The sequence below is a fragment of the Bos grunniens genome, chromosome 25 (genome assembly GCF_055505025.1).
Source record: "Bos grunniens cultivar Pamir isolate PY7600 chromosome 25, Bosgru_T2T1.0, whole genome shotgun sequence".
NCBI lineage: Eukaryota > Metazoa > Chordata > Mammalia > Artiodactyla > Bovidae > Bos > Bos grunniens.
In genome coordinates, this window is record NC_141189.1 from 22,782,241 (window position 1) to 22,801,246 (window position 19,006).

The following is a 19,006-nucleotide window of genomic DNA, read 5'->3' on the forward strand; positions in this document are numbered from 1 at the left end:
CACGCCGCGACTACTGGGCCCATGTGCCTAGAGCCCGTGTTCCACAACAGAAGCCACCACAATGAGGAGTCCGTGCACAACTAGAGAGTACCCCTGCTTGCTGTAACTAGAGAAAGTCCATGTGCAGCAGTAAAGACCCAGCACAGCCATTAAAAAAAAAACTCAAACTCTCTACCCATTATACAATAACTCTGGGAGGCAGGATCAAAATGGTGCTGTAGGACCCTGGGATCACCTCCTCGAACAAACTCAAATCAAAACTACATGGGCTTCCCTGGTGACTCAGTGGTAAAGAATCAGCTTACCAATGCAGGAGACACAGGTTCGATCCCTGATCCAAGAAGATCCCACGTGCCAAGGAGCAACTAAGCCTGTGTGCCAACTACTGAGCCCAAGTGCCGTAATTACTGAAGCCCATGCACCCTAGAGTCTGCTCCACAAGAGAAGCCTGTGCACCGCAACTAGAGAAAAGCCCATGCAACACCAAAGACCCAGCATAGCTAAATGCGTTTCTACATACTAACAGTACAAAGGAAATAAAAACAATTTGTGTTGACTTTGTATTCTGCTACATTGCTTAACTCATCCAAATTTTTTTTGTGAAATATTTAGTTTTCTACATACAAGATCATATCATCTGCAAACATATTACTTCCTTTCCAGTTTTTTTCTTGCCTAAGTGCTCTAGCTAGTACTTCCAATACTATGCTAAACAGAAGTAATTATGGTAGGCATCCTTACCTTGTTCCTGATCTCAGAGGATATGCCCTGATATCACCCTTGCATAGACATGAAAAGCTGAAAGTCACTGTCATGTCCAACTCTTTGCAATATAGTCCATGGAATTCTCCAGGTCAGAATACTGGAGTGGGTAGCCTTTCCCTTCTCCAGGGGATCTTCCCAACCCAGGGATCAAACCCACGTCTCCTGCATTGTGGGCAGATTCTTTACCAGCTGAGCCACAAGGGAAGCCCAAGAATACTGGAGTGAGTAGCCTATCTCTTCTCCAAGGGATCTTCCTGACCCAGGAATCAAACCAGTCTCCTGGACTGCAGGCAGATCCTTTACCAACTGAGCCATGAAGGAAGCCCTTGCATAGGCATGGTTGACTTAATTCTTTACAAGGTACTGGAATCGACTGCTTATCCTTTTTATTCATATGCTACCTTTGTCAGACTTTAAGATCAATGCTTTGATAAGCATCTGGGGGACCATCACATGCTGTTACATCATAAAGATTTTATATAATTCAACTGTGATAATCCCTGGCCCTTTTCCTCTCTAGTAACTGCTCTGTTGCAATTTCTTTCCAACCACTTTTAGTAATTTATGTTTTAGTTATAAATCATCTGATTCCTCTAAACTTTCCCCATCTCATTGTCTATACAAGTGTGTGTCATTTTCCTTCATTGATAGCTATTGGTGTATCTTAATTTACATTTTTACCTCAATTTTTATTTTTAAATATTTCCTTCTCTGTTCTTATTTTCCTAGCTATTTGAATTCAGTGTTTAACTCATTTCTCTTTATTAGTGTTTAAGGCTTTGACTCCTCTAAGCCCCACCAGTTCCAGTCTGCTCAGTCTTTGCTTTACCACAAGGGGCCTCCCCTTGAGTAGAGCTATATGATAGCTGGACACACTCCAGAAAGATTTTAGAAGGTTTTTACTCTTCAGCCTCATGTATGTTAACAATTAGAACCAAGAACATAATATACAATCAACCTGTTAAACTTTCATTACCAAATATTGTAGCTCTTTTTTTTGGGGGGGGGGGGGGCGGGGCGGAGTACATACACAGACACCATCATGTAAATCTTCAGAGTAGTGTAGTGGCTCTACTGCCCAACAGACCACAGCCAAAGTCTTATTTTAGCGAAATTTCCTGTCTCGCCCAATCTAGCTGAATTCTTTAATTTTTCACAGTCCTCCAAGGGCTGACTACACTGGTCACTATGGGCTAGCCACACGTGGCAACTGAGCACTCAAACTGTAGCTACTCCAAACTGCGAGTGTGATAAGATGAAAAGTGAAAGTTGCTCAGTCGTGTCAGACTCTCTGCGACCCCATGGACTACACAGTGTATAAGATACCAGATAGTAAAAACTTGGTACCAAAAAATTTAATATTTTTATTACATGTTGATATTTTAGCTATATTAGGCTACGTAAAATACATAAAAATTTAACAAGTTTCTTTGTACTATCTTTAATATGTGTACTAGAAAAATTTACAATTACACATGTGACTGTACAGTCCCACCAGGCAGTGCTGCTGGCTGCCGTCCCCCGATGTACATACAAGGCTCTGAGAGCAGGCAGCACTGCCTTCTTGCAACCATTTGAAGACAGCAGCACCATGATGCCAGGTTAGTGTTAGCATTTATTTTAAAAATACACAAAATATAAATTTTTTACATCAAAGTGTGATGACTTCACTTATACATTGTTCCATACTTACCTCGTTTTATTTGCATCCATATGCAAACACTGAGAATAAATGTATTTGATTCTGATTTTTTGCTATGGTTCATGTAAACAGTTGAGACTGCGACTTTTAAAGTAGGTTGTTTTAAAAGGTAAGATGGCCACAGGAAACCAACAGTGAAACAATTCGGTTTGGTTTGTTTAATGAAGTTGGCAGAAGTCTTAGCAGGTATGTAATTGAAGACTTAATATTGGCTTCCAGGCATTTTAAATATTAAAAACCTCGAGGTTTTCTTCATCTTGTAAACATAATTCAGATCTTGTTGGCATTAAGTTTGAAAGTAAAATATTAGACCATGATTTTCATCATCCTGCCGGTGACAGTGTACACTCTCTTTATTATGAGAATGAAACCAAATAATAAGCAAAATACATCACGAATTTCAAACTGTACTGCAAAGAAGGTCCCAGCTGGTCTCTTCTGGGAGCCATCTACCTTAAGGTGACCCTGCCACTGGCTGAGTATGATCCCCTCTGTCCATTGGACAGTGCGAGGCCCCAGGCCGAGAGATGGTCAGTTCCTCTTGCTCCGAGTCTTCAGAAGCAACCGAAACTCTACTTCCACCTCTGCTGGCTCTGCCGTCCGTCCTTGGGCTTGGATTCACTGGGTTAGTGATTTGCAACTGTTGTCAAGACTGTACCGTCCCTTTAAGGTACCACATGCCGCCGTAGCTTACACAGCAGTCCTGTGAATAAAGAAACATGTTTTCCAGACATTAGCAGGAAAAGGAGCACATTCTGTGCAGAATATCAAAACTTGATTTACAATTCATGGAGAGAACACAAACAGGAGATCAAGACCTGCCTGACACTCTGGTCATCACCACCCAGCCTCCGCCATGCGTGGGTCTTGACCCCATCTTTCCCCAGGGGTGTCTTAAGAGTGAGGGACTATAAATGAGTGTGCTTTATAAACACAAGATACAAAAGATATGTGAATAAGCTAACCAAAGAAAAGGTGCTTCACAAATTGCCTCAGCATCTATGGACCTGGAATATAAGAATACTAGAATATAGGGACTCTGTCAGCAGTTTTCAGTAAAACTGAATGCTAAATGCTAAAACTAAATGCTTCTGCGAGTATGGTATTTGTGCCACACAGTCAATTCAAAGACATTATGAAAAAAGTGTTAAGTCACTCAGTTGTGTCTGACTCTTCGCAACCCCACGGACTGTAGCCCACCAGGCTCCTCTGTCCGTGGAATCCTCCAGGCAGGAGTACTGGAGTAGGTGGCCATTCCCTACTCCAGGGGATCTTCCTGACACAGGGATCAAACCCAGGTCTCCTGCAGTGTGTGCACATTCTTTACCATCTGAGCCACAGGGAAGCCAATGCCTAATAGGAATTAAGTATTTTTATTTCTTTTTAAATTTGATTTAAAAATTGTTCTAGTAAAAGCAAGGAGCACAAGAGTTAGTATGGGGTTACAGGGAAAAAAAAAAAGTGGTACACAATTCAAAGGAGGAGTCGGGGCACAGATTCTAATCTAGGCCCTGTCACCGTAAAGGATGATGACCCGTTAGACTATGAATGGAGTTTACATCTTATTCAATTTAGTCCTTTTGCATAAACCCACCAAACCAATGCCAATTATCTGTTGCTGAAGACCCAGCAGGCTGGGGAGGGGTGCAGAGGAAGCCTGATTAGTAAACAGAGCCACAGGAAGGGTACCAGACGAGATCCGCTTCCACGCAGTCAGTCTCCGCCTAAGACAGGCAGGAGCCAGCTGTGGGCGGCGTGGTTCTTAGTAGGCTCACGGTCAGAATGGAAGCTCAGAGCCTCTGCATATTATACCAAAAATGGATGTACCTTTAGCACTTTATCCACCTCCTGTTTACTCAGATCCTCTCCACACTCTTGAGTCAGCCGAGCCTGGATCATGTTCCGGCGCACCCGGTAATTTTTGGAAAAAATTTCAAGCAGAACCTGTCGATGCTTTAGTAGCAAAAAAATGTTATTACAGAATTATCTAAAACAGAAACATCAATAAATAAGAAATCCAGAGCTAAGGACCCAACTTCACACTGTAGTCTGTGATCAAAGTCCTTGCTTAGGACTTCTGTTAAAGACAAACACGTGTGCCCGGTCTGTCATCTCCTGAGAGAGACCTCAATAAAATGAAGAAATAAAGATACACGCACACAAGAACAAAAATGCCAGTGAAGCCATTAGCAGAGGAGCAGTTTTTAGACATACTTTTGTGGGATAGAAAAACAAGAGGGTAACTGAGCGGGCAGGGGAGCCACAACCTTAACTGCGTGAAGGCAGGACAGGATGAGGAGTGAGTGGCTTAAAGTCCTGACGCATAAATAAGACAGGATGCCATGAAAAGCATCATGTCCCAGAGAAAAATAGGAAGGAGAGAGGACTGTCAAATCCCCCAACAAGAACAAAAGGTGTTATATGAGAAAAGATTTGATCCACTATGTCTAACATGTGATCTAACCATTCCAAAAGAATAGAGAAAAAACAGGTAAAGAGATTTCGGAACTTCGTAAGGATGACTCAACCGTCCGGCACAGTAATAACCCACACAAGGGCACATCTGGAGACGCACTGATGCGCTATATGCAGAATAAGAATAAAACCTGAAGCATGGTTTAAGGGAAGGATGTGGATCAAACTGAAAAGCCCGAGAAAAAGAGGGCCAAGGAACTGGACGACAACTCTGAAAGCCTGAATACGATGGAACAGTATGTTAAATTCAGAGGAAAATGCTTTGCCCTCCAAAACCCTAGTTCAGACAAATAATACTTGAGGACAAAAGAAAGCCATTTTAAGACATGGAAGAATGCAGACAATCCCTCTGGTCCCCTTAGAAGCTAAGATTAAGCAACAAGGAAGACACAAGATTGCAAGCCAGCAAGAGACATGGAGCTGGTCCCACTGGAGAGGCGTCTGGGACTCAAGAACAGTACTCCTGGTGGTGTGTCTGTCTTCAGAAAACCATGCAAGTGAAAACAAGAAAAGTAGTATAAAAAAGAAACGGACGTGGTAAACTACTGGTATTTGTCTCCACAATGAACACATTTCTAGTCTAGCATTGATATGTGATGTAACTAAAAAAATATATCCCACACCTGTCCATTCTCCCAACATAGCTGAAAACTAAATCCTCAACCAATGCAACCAGAAGCCCATTGAAAATAACAAGGTGAGACACCTAATAGCAGAAGTACAATTTGTGTATATTTGTGTGTGTATATATATAAAATGATGCCTTGTAATTAAAAAGTGATTGCCTCTGAGGAGTGGGAATCTGGTCTGGCAAAGCAGGAGACCAGTTTCCCATACAGTTTTCAGTCTTATTTGTTTTGAAGAATATGGACTTACTACGTTTTTTTCCTTTTAATTACTGGACTAGTTCAAGAGGAGGAAACCCAGATGCCACCCACTCTGGCCAAAAGCACAGAGAGCTGTTCGATGTCTCTCCACCACAGAAGGCCCTGCCCCTCTGGTGTTCTCAGCCTGCCTGTCGGTCTCCTTCTAAGAGGCAAAAGGGGACACAGACCTTAGTGGGGGCTTTTGCTCACTCCCTCTCTCCCAGTTCCTAAGGACAAGACCTGGAAAAGGACAGATCTATTGGAGTCTAGCAATTAAATCTTAAATCTTTAAAATTCAGGCAAGCTCATGATTTAAGGAAAACTTCTGGACCTCAGATCCTGCTGGTTGAATTCATATTCTGTTCATTCCTGTCCAGGTGATTAGAGGCAAAAGGACTGATTTCTCTGACATCTGACCTGACACCCGAGACTGGTAAGAAATCCTTTTGATTCCTACCACCATCAGTCATCTGAGAAATGTGGTCCATCACTGGTCCACAAGCCTGGCTGGGCAGCAGATCATCTAGAAGGCTTTGTAGAAACTTAAACACCTAGGACCCTACCCCATTCCTATAGAACTAAACTGAATCTCTGGGGGTCAGTCCTCTACTTTTTAAAAGGTGTTTCTGATGCAGCCAGTCCAGTCTGACATTTGGGAACTACTGCTTTTGGCTCACACCACTGGCACATCCAGTATGTTTTGAAATATACGGAGACACAGAGACAGAATATTTAAAACCGGGAGTGGCTGGAAAATTTGAAATGGATACGACCACACTTTGGGTCTCCCCACTGCAGAACACCACCCTGCTCCCTCCTGGGGAGACGGGAAGGTCACCTCACCTGGTCACTAATGTCTCCAGACTCCCAGAGGGCGAACACCTTCTGCTCATCCGGGGAAGCAGCCGTCTGTGGGGGAAACTGACCAAGGCCCAGGCGTGAGTTGGCTGCTTGGCTCTAACACACGAATCCACCTGCCTTGGTCCTGTCGGCCTGCACCCACCCGTTCTGGGAATGGAGCCTCTGCCTCTCAGTAGCTGTGGGCAGCTGCAAACCTACTGCTGCTGCTCCCTCCTCCCCAGCCGCGCGCGAAGACCGCTTCCATGAGGAGCAGACAAGCCCGGCCCAAAGCCACAGACGTGCTCAGGAAGGCGGGGAGGTGGTGTCTGTTTCCCATCAGCCTGCCACTAGCTCTCCCTTCTGCTTTAACATCCTGTGTCCTCCCACCCTCAACCAACCCTCAGATGTGTCTAAGCAGCACTCCCTCCCCCCTAACGCCTTCCTATCGCGGGATCCCTTTCAATCCCTCCTACAAAAGCCGTGTCGACATGGGTTAAAGGCCCTGATCCACCTTGAGCAGCCCATGCCACGTGGCTCAGCAGAGTCTGAAGATGGACCACGGAGAGGGCAGCGCAGGCTCCTGGTGCCTGGGGAAGGGGACAGTGGAAAGGGCACCTGGCAGAGTGGATTCCAGTCCTGGCGCCACAACCCAAGTAACAGTAACAATTCCTACCCCGCATAGTCCCAGGTGGGCTTTAAATCTCATTTGCTACCAGAGAGGGAGCCACTCTCCACGAGGGAGGTCCATGCAGAGAGGTTTACTCAGTGTTCATGGTCACACCACGAATAAGCAGTAGCACTAGGAGCTGAGTCTTGGCGCATATACTCACTCTCCCTGGAACTCAGCTCCCTTGTGTAAAAAAGAGGCTGGACAGGTCTGAGCAATCTCCCACCTTGGACATGACCAAGACACAGAGGGAAGTCAGCAAGAGAGCTGGAAAAGGCCAGGGTCTTCTCAGTAGGGATGCCGACCCTACTGAGAAGTGTAGGATGAGCAGGTCCTGGGGGTGGCCACTCGTGTCCCTTGTCCTCTATCCCCTCCAACAACCCAAGATGGCCTGGCTAACATCAGGCAGGCTCCCCTGCCTTGCCTGGCTCCGTCAGAGAAAGGCAAGTCTGCAGGTAACTGAACCCATTTGCTGGGTGGACAAGGGAGGCTCCAAAGAGGGCAGGGCACCCAAACCCCAGTTACCTTCTGTAGAGACCTCACCAAGGAGGCCCCTTGCCATGAGGGCCAGATCCCCTGGGACACGCCAGCCAGCCTGGGACCCAGGGCCTCCTGCCCTAGTTTCTGCTCCTCACATACACAGGGATGGGCCTTTGCCTCAGATCACCCGAGGCTGCACGTGCTTCTGACCTTACGCTGCGGACGGCAGTGCTCCCTTGTTAAGAGACAGACACAGCCCACTTCACCCGACTTGCTGATAGGTCTGGACAGAGCCTGGGAGGAGAATGAAGAGCGCACCCAGCCGGGCACCCTTGTACCCTCAGCTCAGGGAGGTGGTCTCCAAAGATCCCTCTGCTCCTGTATTTCCTCCCCTCTAGGACCCCGTCCAATGACGGGACAAGACAAGGAGCCCGGGGTGGAGGGGACCCACCCTGCACCTGCAGGCCTGGCACCAGAAATGCTCACTGAAAAGCCACAGAGCTCGTGCTGGCCAGCCAGCTCTAGGACAGGGAGGCCCGCCGGGACCCAGGCGCAGCTGAGGGCTCTGGTGGGAGGTCAGCTCATCTCAGCTGCAGCAGAAAGAATTTAAGACTTGCAGCCACGGTACTGAGGTTCAATGTCCGGCTCTATCACTTCCTGGGTAAATGCATTTTATTTCTTTGAAACTCAGTTTCTTCATCTGCGGTCACAAGAAGATCAAATGACACTAGAAGTGAAATCATCTTAAAAAATGGCAAAGCTGGCAGGAATGGGTAGGGTGCTGGCACAGGAAGGGGCTAGACCCCAGGATGGGGAGCTGGCATGGCCAAAGCCCTCCTGTGTGCCAGGCAACAGGTGATGGCCTACAGGCACCCACTCAGCCTTCACCAAAGCCCATGACACAAAACTAACATTCACCCACTTCAGATGAGGGTGCAGGGCTGGGAGGCTGACCAGCCCAATGTCGTACACAGCAACCACGTGGGAACCTACATTTACCCCGAGGCCAACGGTCTCTCAAGCGCCCCTGCCCCATGCACCCTACCAACAGCTGTTTCCCCAAAGCCAGCAGGGCTCAGGCCAGTCTGGTTGCCAGCCTCTCTCCCACAGCCACTTCCTCCTGGACAGGCGTGCGTGCCCAGGAGCCCTCCACGAGGCCTCGTCTGCCGCCGGGGGCGCTACTTACAGGCACCAGTATCTGCTTGCAGCCGGCAGCCAGCACCGTGTCCTGCAGCATGCGGTCCGAGATGCCGCTGAACAGCATGTGGCCGGGGGGCAGGCTGGCCAAGTGCAGGTTGAAGAGGCGCTTGAGTTCGCTCAGGGTGAGCACAAACTGTTTCTGAAAGGTGGCCTGCACAAAGGCCCTGAGTTCCCGGGCCACGGGGGTGCTGGCAGAGCCGGAGGGCGGGTGCCCATTGAAGCTGTCCCCGCCTGCTGCCCGCCCGGCAGGCAGCCCGTTGGCCAGCCCACCGTGGAGGCCACCGCCGGGCGAGGTGTCCATGGGCTCCTCTTCGTCCTCCGCCTCCCGCTCTTCTTCGTCCTCCCCCTCCTCACTCATGGGCTCCTCCTTAATCCTCACGCCGGGCAGGACCGCGGACGCCTGCAGCTGCTCCTTCCTCCGCTGCAGCTCCCGCTCTAGCAGCGCGTGATTCTGCTGTGCCTGTCTTTTGGCGACTTGGACTCTCTGGTCCCCAGAGACCAGCCCCACAGGCCCTGGGAGAAGACACAGGGCTGCTCAGGATGGTAGAGACGGTGCAGGGAAAGACCTGGGGAGAGACCCACGGCCCCTCTGCTCCACGGACACTCCCTGCTGTCCTGATGCGGACACTCTGCTGACCAGACGAGGGGGACAGGAAAAATGCAAACCAGCTGGTGCAGAAGCAAGTGGCCCAGTCTGGCCTTTCACCACCACCTTACCCAGAAGGAATTTGGCTACCCCAACCATGAGGGAAGAAACAGAACGGGAAAAATCAGATTTCCACATTCAGAGACCCAGGAGGTTACCCCTGAGTCCCTGCCAGTGGCCACCCTGCCAACCTGAGGGTGAGAAGCCTCCAGCCTGGAACCCAGACACCGCCCTGAGGTCCAGAAGCCTCAGTCCCTGAGGCAACGCTTTGCCACTAGACAAGCCTTCAGCTGAGGTCTGTGGGGAAGGGGAAGAGGCACAGAAGGGTGGCCACCACTGAGCCCCACACCCCCTCCAGGCAGAGCCCCGACAAGCCCTAGAAAAGGAGCCCTTCTGGAACCAGTGTTAGGATGAGGGCCCGCCCAGCCAACGCCCTCCACACCTGATTGTCCATCCGGCTTCTTTGGCATGGCTTCCTTCACAAGATTATAAACTTTTTCTAATCTGAAAAGAAGAACAAACCCTCTTACCTGTAAATCACGTCCCTGGTCGTCTGCCTCCCCAGAGAAACGTCCCCACAAGACGCCACACGCGGGGCTGTGGTGGTCCCTGCCTGCAGCTTGGAGCCGAATGGTGGGGGTGCGCAGCGGCAGCCCACCCTCCCTTCCTCAGCCAGCCTCCCGCCAGCCTGCCTTGGGCCACACAAGCCTGGGACCTTGCTCCTGAGTGCTTTCCCTTTCCTCCCCAACCCCTCAGAATAGAGGCTGGTCAGGTTAGATCAGCAGGAGGGGCTGTGCCAGGCCTCTGCCAGGGGGGTTCTGGGATCACGCAGCCAAGTCCACCTGAGTGGAGTGTGCACAGCTCCAAACTGGCATTCATCATCCCAGCTGCACCAGGCTGTGCTCCCCACTGGAGGCAAGGGTGGCTGGGGACGATGTGATAGTCCTTTCCCCTCGTCTGCCCGACAGGCTCTTACTTGGCCTGGATGCCTGTCCACAGCATGTGCTGCCGCTGCACCACGTCTGGATGCTTCTTGATGAACTCCCCGTCATAAGGCAGAATGAACTCCCAGCCCTTGTTGATCCTCACTATGGCCATGTGCTCCAGAAAGTCCTTCACGTCTTCCGTGCAGAGCTGCGGGGAGGAGGCCAGGTGAGGCACGCCCAGCCCGAAAGCCCCACTCAGCCCCCGTCCCTGCAGTAGTGGGACCAAGCCTCAGATCAAACAGGACATCACCTACCTTGGTCACCGCTGCCACCTCTTTCCTTACCACCCACCGGCTCTGGGTGAACTTCCACATCTGAGGGAGAAAAAGAGGTGTGTTTCCAGGACTCTTAGGACTGTCCCCCAAGCCCCTGCTATTGTCCTGGGAGTCTGGGATGAGGGCGCAGAGCAGAGGCTCCTAGCCAGGCAGGGGTGTCAGGCAGACTGGGTCTGGACCCTGGCTGTGGGCAGTCACTTCCACTCTGAGCCTCCGTCTCCTCCTTTGTGAAGAAGCTCCACGGCCACCACCTCCAGGAGGGCAGCTGGACCCACTCCACACCACAGAAGCTTCCTCGGGTGGGGGATGCCTTGCCCGTATGTCACCGACAACAACTCAGATCCAACAACACCCTCTCCCAGACAACCCATGTGACAGTGTCTGCATGAACAGAGAAGAGCTGCAGGCGGCTAAGGGTGAGCAGCGCACATGTGCCATGAGTGAGCGTGGGAGTTGATGCCGCTGCACCCTGATCCCCAGAGATGAAAATAAACCACATAGGCATCTAGATGCTCAGTACCCCAAGGAGCCAGGACACCCAGGTGAGAAAAGAGAAAATGGAGACACTCTCCTAAACAGCTTAGGGCTGCCTGGTGTGATCAGACCTGTGCATGAGCTCACCAAGGTCGCCACAGACAGCTCCAAGGCGACACTGCTACAAACTCAAAGCCCACTGCCAAGGTCAAGGCAGGCAGTGCAGGCCACAGCAGCTCAGAGGCCAAGCCCTGAGGAGGGACGCCTTGGCTGGGACTTCAGCTCTGGATAAGCGCGGGGGTGGGGTGGGGGGGAGGACAGGGTGAGGGGTGAGGGACGAGCCAGCTCAGGAGTTGCTAAAGCCCACAGCCACAGTGCAGGGAACAGCATGCCAGGGACTGTGGTGAATGGGGAGTGTCAGCCGCATTCCAAGTGGCTGCTGTTTGGGGGTTAGTGATACCAGACTGTCCAATTATTTATGACAAAGTAGAAATCTAGCGTGAGTCTGATTGCTTTTTGTAAAAATAGACAGTAAGTCAGTATTTTAAAAATACCACTCAGGTCAAATGGCTCCCAGGTCAGAATCTACCTATGGGCTTCCAGGCTAAGAACTCAAAGGTTCTTATGAAACTGAAGACTCCAGGGTCCGAGAGGAGGGAGGAGCAAGGCAGAGTCCAGAGCCCTCTACTCCCCACTGCCCCACTGGGGCCCCACACTCCTGCCCTTTGCCCGCTGCCTGGGCAAAGGTCCAGGACTCTGTGCAGCCCCCATCCACTCCCCATGCTCTGCCAGGAAGCCAGAGAGCTGAGCACTTACCACAAAGTCTCGGCCCCTGCAGAGCACCTCGGCCGGCACACCGCTGTGAGGGCTGGAGGAGTCCTTGGGGTACAGGATGTCACTGCCAAGGGGACAGGGTGGCCGGTCAGGCCCTGTCCTCACCCCTCCTGCCTCCCACTCCCTCAAGCTCCAAGTGGAAGCCCAGGCCTCTTTCCCACGTGGGCCCCAAGGGCTCCCATCACCCGCCGTTCTCCCTGGGAGCCTGGCTCCCTGAACCCACATGGAGGAAAGCAGCAGCCTCCCCTACAAACCCGAGTTCCTCTCCCATCCCCTTCCCAACACCTCCCTCACAGGGGCCCAGCCCCAAGGCCCCTGCGTGGTCGGAGGGTCAGGGGCTCAGAGACAGACAGGCTGAGCCCAGGACTCTGGAGGACAGTGAGTCCCACACGTAAAGCAGGTGAGACACCAAAGGAGGCCGGCAACGAAGCAGCCCCCAAGGCCTTACCCCTGGCCCAAAGGGGAGGAATGGGCAGTGTGAGGAGGCAGGAGGGGTCGGGGCTGGGATCAGACAGACCCCAAGCATGGGTGAGGCTGAAGCCCTTGGGGAGAATGGGACCAGCACTCGAGGCTCAGGGACCTTCAAGGGCAAATGACAGGCGCCAAAGCTTTAAAGCATTTCCACAGCAAAACCCTGAGCCCACATCCAGACGCAGACCCTGCTGCCCAGGGACACACTCCTTTGCTCCCCTTGCCCCGCCTGCCCCATCAAGCCCACCTGGCACCCACCTACTACTTTCCTTCAAGGCTGAGCTGTGCCCACCTTCCCACGAAAGCCCTACAGGACAGGGCCCTGGCCTGGGCTGTCCATCTCTGCCACACGGAAGCAGGTGCCCACTGGTGAGTCAACGTGGTCCGTGCGCGGGACTGTAATGGTGCCCACCCCAGCCCTAGACCCCAGGCCTCGCCCCAATTTCCTAAGGACAAGTCAGCTCAGGGTAGGGCCCAGAACAAGCATCCAGACACACTGCATCAACAGGTGGGAGCGCTCCCTATCGCAGCTTCACAGGGACACAGAAGGACGGGGCGTGGAAAGACCACTACCCACAGGGCTGGCAGCAAGGCCAAAGCACCGAGCAGACGGAACACAGGAGGGCCCGCTTTCAAGTCACAGGAACGACAGGCCACGCGCAGAACGGGGCACGTGCGGCGCTGGGCTAGCGTGAGCCCCGGCTCTGTGGCTGCCTGGCTGTCCGGCATCTGGCAAGTCTCTGTGCCTCCCGTGGGCGCGCGGCCTCCGGGCTCTGGTTGCACGGCCTCTCCTGGCTTTCATCCACCCACAGCACAAACACACAGACGAGGTCCCGTTAACCAGTGACGTGCCATCCCAAAGGCCCTCATAATCAGACGCATGTGTCACCCAAGACAGCAGCGCAAGGCCCCACAAAGCACACCTCGCACGTCCATCTTCCAGGGAAAGGCCGCCACCATGAGGTTCTAACATGAATACACTCTGCAGTTTTCTTGGCCAACCAACTGCAAAATGATGGACTTTTCGCAATGAACAACTTTTTAAAAAATCTAGAACAATTTACACTTTGACAGATTGCTCACTTTGTATCACATTCCTAAACAGTGAGTATTCAATGTGTTCTACCCTATACAATTTAGAAGTAATATAATTCAAGCGTGCATTAAATGTAGTCACGGTTACCAAGGGTTGGCCATGTGCCAGCCATGATACCCAGCACCAGGGAGGAAGGGAGTCAAGACAGTCCCTGCCCCTAGAAACTGACAGTCTAGGGAGGAGGCAGAGTCTGGAGAAGGACCAAAAGGCAGCAAGCCACAAACCCAGGACCTATGCAGCCCTACAGGACACGTAAGAAATTCCCGCTTAGGCACATCTTAACGACCTGTGCAAAACCAAAACCAGAGAAAATCTTGAATGCAGCCAGAGAGAAACAAAGAAATGTATGTTAGACAGTGGAACATACATTGGATAGACAATAAAAACAATGAAGGTCAGAATACAATGAAATTTTATCAGAGTGCGGAAGGAAAATAACCAAATTAAAACTCTATACTCAGTAAAAAATATCCCTAATATTGTAAATCAGCCACGCCGTGCTACGTCATGCCATGCTAAAGTCACTTCAGTTGTGTCCGACTCTGTGCAACCCCAAAGACAGCAGCCCACCAGGCTCCCCCGTCCCTGGGATTCTCCAGGCAAGTATACTGGAGTGGATTGCCATTCCCTTCTCCAATGCATGAAAGTGAAAAGTGAAAGTGAAGTCGCTCAGTTGTGTCCTACTCCTAGGGACCCCACGGACTGCAGCCTACCAGGCTCCTCCATCCATGGGATTCTCCAGGCAAGAGTACTGGAGTGGGGTGCCAAATCAGCCATACTTCAATAAAATTAAAAACAAAAATAACCTTTAAGAACAAAGGTGAAATAGACATTTCCAAACAAAGCGGAAACAAATTTATGACCTGTAGACGCTCACGTTCGCAGAACGAAATCATCATGTTTAGGAACTCAGAGATACAGAAAGAAATGATGAGCAAAATAAATTTTTAAAGAATATTAACTGGATAACAATGTCTTTCAGGGTTTAAAACAGAATTAAAATATACAAATGTAATGACAAATGAGTTGAAAGGAAGATCAACATAAAATATCCTAAAGGTTGTTGAATTGACATGCACGAGGGTAAAAAGTAGCAACTAATATTAAACTGAGAAATCCGTAGGGTAATCACTGAAACACTCAAGAAAGCTAACTTCCAAGTTACTGGTGAAAACAGTAACAAGAAAAGAAGGTAAAAATGAATATAAAATGCAACGTAAGCAGGACAAACAGAAAGCACTAAGGTAGATTTAAGCCCAAAACTTAAGATTTTTTGTCAGTTAGTAAATCAGTACTTACATTCAATTTAACTGGGTTCAGCGCTCCCAACTAAGGGACTAGAAGGAACTTACCTCTTCACCACCCAGTTTCCTTGGACCAACATCGCCACCTTCTGGATGCCACGCAGAACAGCCACGGAATCGACAGAGGGGCCCAGGAGGCTCATCAAGTTGGCAAAAGGCATGACCTTCACTGAGAAGGACACAGGAGACATCAGACAAGCCAAGAGGGGCCTGGGCTCATGCAACAAGTCCAGCAGGACAGTGGTAACCTAACAGCTGCCGTCACTGGTTTCTCACTCTGGGCAGGCACCCGCCTCTCACTGAGCCCTGGAGGAGTACCCAAGGAGGAAGGCAGGAGTGCCTCATGAGGAAGACCCAGCCCAAGAAGGTTTCAAAATTCACCCATTATCACTTGGCTAGTAAGCGACAGAGCCAGGACTTGAACCCAGGCCATCGGGTCCAAAGTTCACACAGCTGATCGCTGTGGCCCGCTCTCCCCACCTCCCCACCCGCAGTGAGCAGCGGCAGGGCCTGGGGAGGCCCCTGTGCTCTGCAGCAAGGCCAGTAGCCTGGACCCCTGGGAGCTCCCCTCTCCACTCCGGCCCCGCAGCCCTCGTGCTGGCATCTCAGAGGAGCCTCAGGCCTGAGACTCAGCTCTGAGGTTCTAGGCTCACATCCACTCGGATGGCTCTGGCCTCAGAGTCCTCACTGTGGAGAGCCTGGTGAGGGACCACAAAGCGGTGCAAGGGAACACACTTCACTGTGACAATGAACACAGCTCGTGCTCACACGCGAGGCTCTGCACAATCCTTTAAGAAGCCTCACCTCTGAAGCTTCACCTCAGCCCCGTAGCTACCTTAGTGCCTCTTCATAAATAAACAACAATCCCAGGAAGGCCAGTGGCCTGCCCAGGCTCACAGGGACCTGTGGCCCCGCTAATGTGGCCTGTAACAGCTTCAGTGCACTTTCCAAAGGCCCTGGGCCTCGCTCCTTAAGTCTGTCCCAACTCCACTTCCCCAGGAGGTGGCAAGGCTGGGGACCCCCCAGGGCAGGGCTGCCCACTCACCATTTTTCATCAGGATCTTGATCTGATCAGCAAGGGGCAGGGTGCGCAGCTGGGCCATGGACAGGACATTGCTGGGGGCCACGGGTTTGTCTCTATTGAAAACCAACGCCAAGGGATTAGGAGGCCAGGGGCAGGTTAGTGGGTGGGAAGGGGCAGTGGGGAAAGGCGTCCGGCCCCTCTACTCACTTCTCCTCCTCCTGGCTGGGGGGCATCAGCATCATGAGGTACTCACTGTCGGGGGAGAAAACAGGTCAGCAGCTGGCAGGGCTCTGTCCTTGCCCCACCCTGGCCCCCAACCAGGTTGTACCCAAGTCAGCCCCCCAAAGTCCAACACGCCCTCCTGGCCCTCTCCAGAGGACGATGGACCCCTCCACATCTCCCTACTGTGTTACAGAAGGGGCCACAGTCTCAAGGCAGGACCCATGAGAGAGGAATGCTCCCAGGGCCAGTGTCAGGCTCAGCAGCCCTCCTCAGCCTTGGCCTGGCTGATCTCACCTGGGGGACTTGACAAGCTCTGTGTTCTCAACCCCGCTGGAGCCCTGGCACAGCAGGTACTGGCGCTCGTGCTCAGAGCGACTGTCCTGTGGGGGAGGAACAGGGAGTCAGAGGAACCTCAGCTAACATTCCAGGCCTCCCCCTGTAATCCGGTTCTCAGCCTTGTACCACGTGCTGCTCCAGGCACCCACTGTCCGGCTCCAAGGCCGGTCACAGGACCACCCCAACTTCCTGAACAGAGAGAGCACTCAAGGCCTCTGCATGTGGCCTCAACCTCATCCCTTCCTGCCTTTATGGCTGCACAGTCCCAGCGCACCTATGCCTCAGTGCCCTGTCTGATACAGGAACACAGACAGCAATGATAAAAATAAAAACTAGCGTTCACTGAGCACTTACTATGCACGCGCCAGGCTCTGTTCCTATGGCTGCACACATACCCCAACTCATCCCATCCCCAAAATAACATGAAGTTAGGTACCATTATTATTATTCCCATTTTATAGATAAGGAAAGTGAGGTTCAGAGAGATTAAGTAACTTGCCGAAGGTTACACACTAGGAAACAGGAGAGCTTTTGGAAGTCTGACCGACCCAAAGTCTAAGGCTCTGTCAACACAAAAATCTCTTTCAGCAAGGTTCCAGAAGTTGCTCCACCTCGACAAAAATGCTGGGGAGACAGAGCCTACGGTGTCTTTATGGGTTAATATTCAATTGCTTCCCTTACTCAATATAGTTCCAAGGACTGGGCTCTAAGTCAAGTACAGTAAAAATCACCCTTGAAGGGAAAGGTGCACAGCTAACTCAGCCATAGGACAGATGGCTGCTTCTCCACGGAGCACCTGATGGGGCATGTGGCCTTCATTCAGGGCCCACAATGCATAAAGGTATGTAACCAAACACCAGCCTCACTGAGCCCAACAAGATGCTCACACTCAACAAGAGCCCAGGGGCCACCACCGCCGCCAGTGACATGGTCACTCACTCCCCGGGGGCGCACAGGCAGGAAAGCGGGAACACAGGACAAACTGCCCCCAGAACCTAACCTCTCTCCTTGTAGCACTACCAGGTGGCTACAACTCAATCTGAGAGAAAGGGGAAGTGAGACAACGAGGCCACAGCTAACACCTCCGGGCACTGGGCTTCTCTCCCAGGAGCCCACGGAGGCCAGCGTCCGCGCCGCCCAGGGGCCTCGGCTCACCCTCAGGCCGTGGTAGTGCAGGTGGACCCAGGGCTCCTCGGCGTGCTTCTTCTGCAGGAACTCGTAGGACTGCACGCGGCGCTGGCGGGCCTGCTCCGACTCAGGCCGGGAGAACCGCACCTGGGGTGGGGCCAGGACCTCAGGCCTGGGGCCCAGGCTGTCACCCAGAGCCCACCCGGAGGCCAGAGAACCTGGCATCTGGGGCACTTCCCACTCCCAGCCACCTCATGCCCGGCAGATTAGCCCTCCAGGTAGTCCAGCAAGAAGGTTCTAAGGGATGGACTCCGTTTCAGGCCCAGAACCCATGCTCCACGCAGACCCGCCCACCCTTGCTGCCTCCAGACAGCCCAGTACAAAGCTGGCCCCACTGCCTCCCGGCGCGCTCTCAGAGCCTGGGCTCACCGTGATCTGCTTCACGTCTTCCTCTGCCTCGTCCTGGGAAGAGTCTCCCGCTGCAAAAGCAAAGGCCCTGCTCGCAGCCTCTGCAGAGGCTCTCCACCCCACCCACCGGGCAGGCCTCAAGCAGTCGTGTCTGAATTCTCCTCCTATACAGAGGTAGCTGCCTAAGTCAGTGGTTTTCAATTTCCCCAGGAGACTCTAGGAAATTCAGAGATATTTTTGGTGGTCAAAATCGTGGGTGCGGGTGCTACCGGCATCAGGGGGTAGAGGCCGGGGATGCTGCTAAGGATCCTATAATCCAGCCCTTTCAGTACTTTTCCCACGACTGACCTCGCCCGCTAACACGTACAGAGAGACGCAGGGCTGGGGGTCCCGAGCTTACCCTCATTGGCTGCCTCCCTCTCACGGTGCTTGGCGTCTGCCTTATCCAGGTAGGAGAAGCTGGGCCGCAGCTGCAGGATGCCATGTAAAGGTGTCAGGTGGAGCTCACCTGGCAGAGGAAGAAGGGCTTGGACCTGACGCTAGGAGCTGAGGCTGACCCACCGAGCTTGGCTCACGGGAGTCACCAAGGGCCCCAGATTCCCTGAAAGGCCTCAGCTCACTGCCCAACTGCCTCCCGCCTCTGCTGCAGCCCCCAGTCCTAGAGCCTTGGGATCATCAGGCTGACGGCCATTCGCAACCCAATCTGGCTGTGTTGGACACAGCAAGCACATAAACCAGATCGAGACGTGAACCCAGACTCTTGCTCAAAGCTGCTTTCTTAAGGCTTACCTGCAAACCCTCCTCCAC

The 19,006-nt window shown here is 52.0% G+C and overlaps 1 protein-coding gene across 10 annotated transcripts in view; it reads right to left on the reverse strand.

Moving 5' to 3' along the window:
• Positions 1 to 2,109: 2,109 nt before the first annotated feature.
• Positions 2,110 to 19,006, reverse strand: part of POLR3E (RNA polymerase III subunit E) — a 33,634-nt gene continuing 16,737 nt past the window's right edge. For 3 of the 10 annotated variants that reach the window (XM_086375335.1, XM_086375336.1, XM_086375340.1), the window contains 15 exons: positions 18,600 to 18,707; positions 18,221 to 18,270; positions 17,819 to 17,938; positions 16,622 to 16,707; positions 16,313 to 16,357; positions 16,127 to 16,218; positions 15,130 to 15,250; positions 12,193 to 12,274; positions 10,882 to 10,941; positions 10,618 to 10,775; positions 10,084 to 10,145; positions 8,982 to 9,508; positions 6,652 to 6,729; positions 4,295 to 4,420; positions 2,110 to 3,170 (listed from right to left, as the gene is read on the reverse strand). In XM_086375335.1, coding sequence (XP_086231461.1) covers positions 3,114 to 3,170; positions 4,295 to 4,420; positions 6,652 to 6,729; positions 8,982 to 9,508; positions 10,084 to 10,145; positions 10,618 to 10,775; positions 10,882 to 10,941; positions 12,193 to 12,274; positions 15,130 to 15,250; positions 16,127 to 16,218; positions 16,313 to 16,357; positions 16,622 to 16,707; positions 17,819 to 17,938; positions 18,221 to 18,270; positions 18,600 to 18,707 — 1,772 coding nt within the window. In that variant the 3' untranslated portion in view covers positions 2,110 to 3,113. The remainder of the gene's footprint in view (positions 3,171 to 4,294; positions 4,421 to 6,651; positions 6,730 to 8,981; positions 9,509 to 10,083; positions 10,146 to 10,617; positions 10,776 to 10,881; positions 10,942 to 12,192; positions 12,275 to 15,129; positions 15,251 to 16,126; positions 16,219 to 16,312; positions 16,358 to 16,621; positions 16,708 to 17,818; positions 17,939 to 18,220; positions 18,271 to 18,599; positions 18,708 to 19,006) is intronic. The other 7 variants (XM_086375342.1, XM_086375343.1, XM_086375344.1 and 4 more) reach the window with 4 other exon arrangements.